This window comes from Betta splendens, chromosome 9 (assembly GCF_900634795.4).
Source record: "Betta splendens chromosome 9, fBetSpl5.4, whole genome shotgun sequence".
Taxonomy (NCBI): Eukaryota; Metazoa; Chordata; class Actinopteri; order Anabantiformes; family Osphronemidae; genus Betta; species Betta splendens.
The window spans coordinates 26,998,890-27,001,473 of record NC_040889.2 but is presented as its reverse complement, the minus strand read 5'-3'; the positions used below and the strand labels follow the sequence as shown (position 1 = coordinate 27,001,473).

Genomic DNA, 2,584 nt, shown 5'->3' with positions numbered 1-2,584 from the left:
TCCTACAACTGTCTGATTTTGACACTCACTGAAATAATATGACAAAAACCGTCTAAAGCGTTTACACAATCCGTTGTTCAGCCTTCTTTTCCTCATGAGAAATACCAGAAAAGCACAAGGTCTTGAAGCACAGCCCCATTTGAGTCCTTCTGGATGAAGCTCCTCCCTGGATCACATGCAGGAAGGGGGAAAGGTTCAGGATTCACTACATGCCATCACACCACCAGAGTATTTGGTTGAATTAGAGCGAGTGAATGATTGCTGGCCTTTACTTCTGATGTGGCATCCTGGTAGGTAGCGAAATTCATTCATTAGATTTGTGATCATCGTGAATCTGTTTATGAGGAATGTTTGGCTGTGCTGCATTGAATGTGGATATTTTCGGGAACTGTGGCACTTGGTTTTTGTACAGATGCGTTTGCACCAGCAGGTCTGTGAAATCAGATCAAAATGTTACGGAGACTTGAATGGTTCCGAGCAGTGTTGGGTCGCCTCAACGCCTCAATGAGAGAATTTCAGTCTGTAAAACAGGCGGCGTTTCTTCCTTCAAAGTCGTAGAAATCTCCATGGAGGCATTTGACCACTCATGTGGAAGCCGGAGCCAGTCATGTGCTAGTCTCTCTCCAGTCGGTGCTGCTGAGCGGGGAGTCAGTGTCCTCCTAAGTCTGTGTGATGCTCCCTCACCCTCAGACTGAAAACTGCAGCTTACACAGAAGAATTTCACCTTTGGTTTCCAGTTCAGCCAGTTCCTGTGAGCGATGTAGGATTACCAGTGTGCCACAGCTAATAATTACCCAGAGACCTCCAAAGCCTCAGTTTACACCACACTTTGTAAGTTGTTTACAAAATTTGATTTGTTCATGTTGATCTCCTTTATTTTAAAGTTGATGCCAGGGCTCCTTTTGTCTCAGCGTCACGATGGCCGACTGGGACTATGACTATCTGATCAAGCTGCTGGCCCTGGGCGACTCCGGGGTTGGAAAGACCACCTTCCTCTACCGGTACACCGACAACAAGTTCAACCGCAAGTTCACCACCACAGTGGGCATCGACTTCAGGGAAAAGCGCGTGGTGAGTGGTGGAACGAGGCAGCTGTCGTAATATAGTGCAGTGTTTTTCTGTTCAGGTGACGTGTGGTATTCATCTGAAGGTTTATGTTGCTCTGTGGTCCAGATGTACACAGGCACGGGTGCCGATGGGGAAAGTGAGAAGAATTTCAGAGTCCACCTGCAGCTCTGGGACACAGCAGGACAAGAGAGGTGAATTTACCTGGATGCTCCATCTCCATATTGTACATCTTAGACATGTTCATGTAAATCACCCGTGTGTATTTGCCATTTGTTTTCAGGTTTCGCAGCCTCACCACAGCTTTCTTCAGAGATGCCATGGGATTCCTGCTGATGTTCGACTTGACCAGTCAGCAAAGCTTCCTCAACATCAGGAACTGGATGAGTATGTGTTATCTGAGCCTGCTCCTCTTCTGCTTTTAGTCATGCAGCATCAGTAAAACCTTCACACAGACTTCTAAGCCTTTCTTCCTGTCTCATTGCGTTACATGGATTCATATTACTGTTGTGTTGCCTAGGTCAGCTACAGGCCAACGCATACTGTGATAGCCCTGATGTGGTGCTGGTGGGCACCAAGGCGGACCTCCGAGACGCGAGGGATGTTCACACCAGGCAGGCCAGAGATCTGGCAGAAAGATATGGGTGAGTCAAGCTGACTGTGTGCAGGGGAAATGAATATTAGTGGACTCACCATCTGTAATTAAACTAAGCTTTCCGGTTTTATGAAGGAGAATGAATTCAAAATCATCACATGTGATCTTAAAAAGATTATGCCAGTGAAGTGATTTGGTAATTCTGCAGAAACAGTTGTCTTGTGGCACCACAGGATGGTGCTGGTGAGCTGAGTAGTTCGATCCTGGGTTCAGCTGATGTTTCCTCTCCTCAGCGTGCCCTACTTCGAGACGAGCGCTCTGACGGGCGTTGACGTGGACCGGGCAGTGAGCACCCTGTTGGACCTGGTCATGAAGAGGATGGAGCAGAGCACACACGGGGGCCACGGCTCTGAGTCCAACGGCAGCCCCATCGCCAGCCACGAGGTAGAGGAGGCTCCAGTCAGACGGAGGTGTGCCTGCTGATGGAGCCACCACCTGCAGCGACGTTAGCTGAGGCAGCATGCAAAATAAACACAAGATCTTTACTTGATAAACAGAAATGTAGGCCAGTAGGACTCTGGCTTGTGTTGGTGTTTTTTATTTAACTGTGCGTCATTTAGTGAAAAAGAGAAGCAAGAAGTTAAATACAGGACTTGTAAGTGTCAAACGTTTTAATATTTAGTCTTTTCTGGCCTCTCAGTCAGAATGTGTCAAAATGTTAAATCCCTTTTTCAATATGAAGCTTGTGGAGTCATGTTGTAGTACTTTTAAATGTGTTGCTGATGTCTGTTCAAGTTTTTACCCATATCTAAGCAAAACATGTGTTTTTCTTTGATCATTTGTGCTTTAATTCATTGATTATATCATTGTAAATATCGGTTTACTGTATATTGAAAGAATGAGGTAAATAAGTTAGTGATAAAC

The 2,584-nt window shown here is 46.0% G+C and overlaps 1 protein-coding gene across 1 annotated transcript; it reads left to right on the top strand.

Moving 5' to 3' along the window:
* Positions 1-151: 151 nt before the first annotated feature.
* On the top strand, positions 152-2,577 carry LOC114861281 (ras-related protein Rab-27B-like). The gene is made up of 6 exons (XM_029160300.3): positions 152-290; positions 885-1,071; positions 1,174-1,259; positions 1,349-1,452; positions 1,586-1,709; positions 1,954-2,577. Exons 2-6 carry the CDS (start codon positions 919-921, stop codon positions 2,141-2,143), a joined length of 657 nt encoding a protein of 218 aa, XP_029016133.1. The 5' UTR covers positions 152-290; positions 885-918; the 3' UTR covers positions 2,144-2,577.
* Positions 2,578-2,584: the final 7 nt, after the last annotated feature.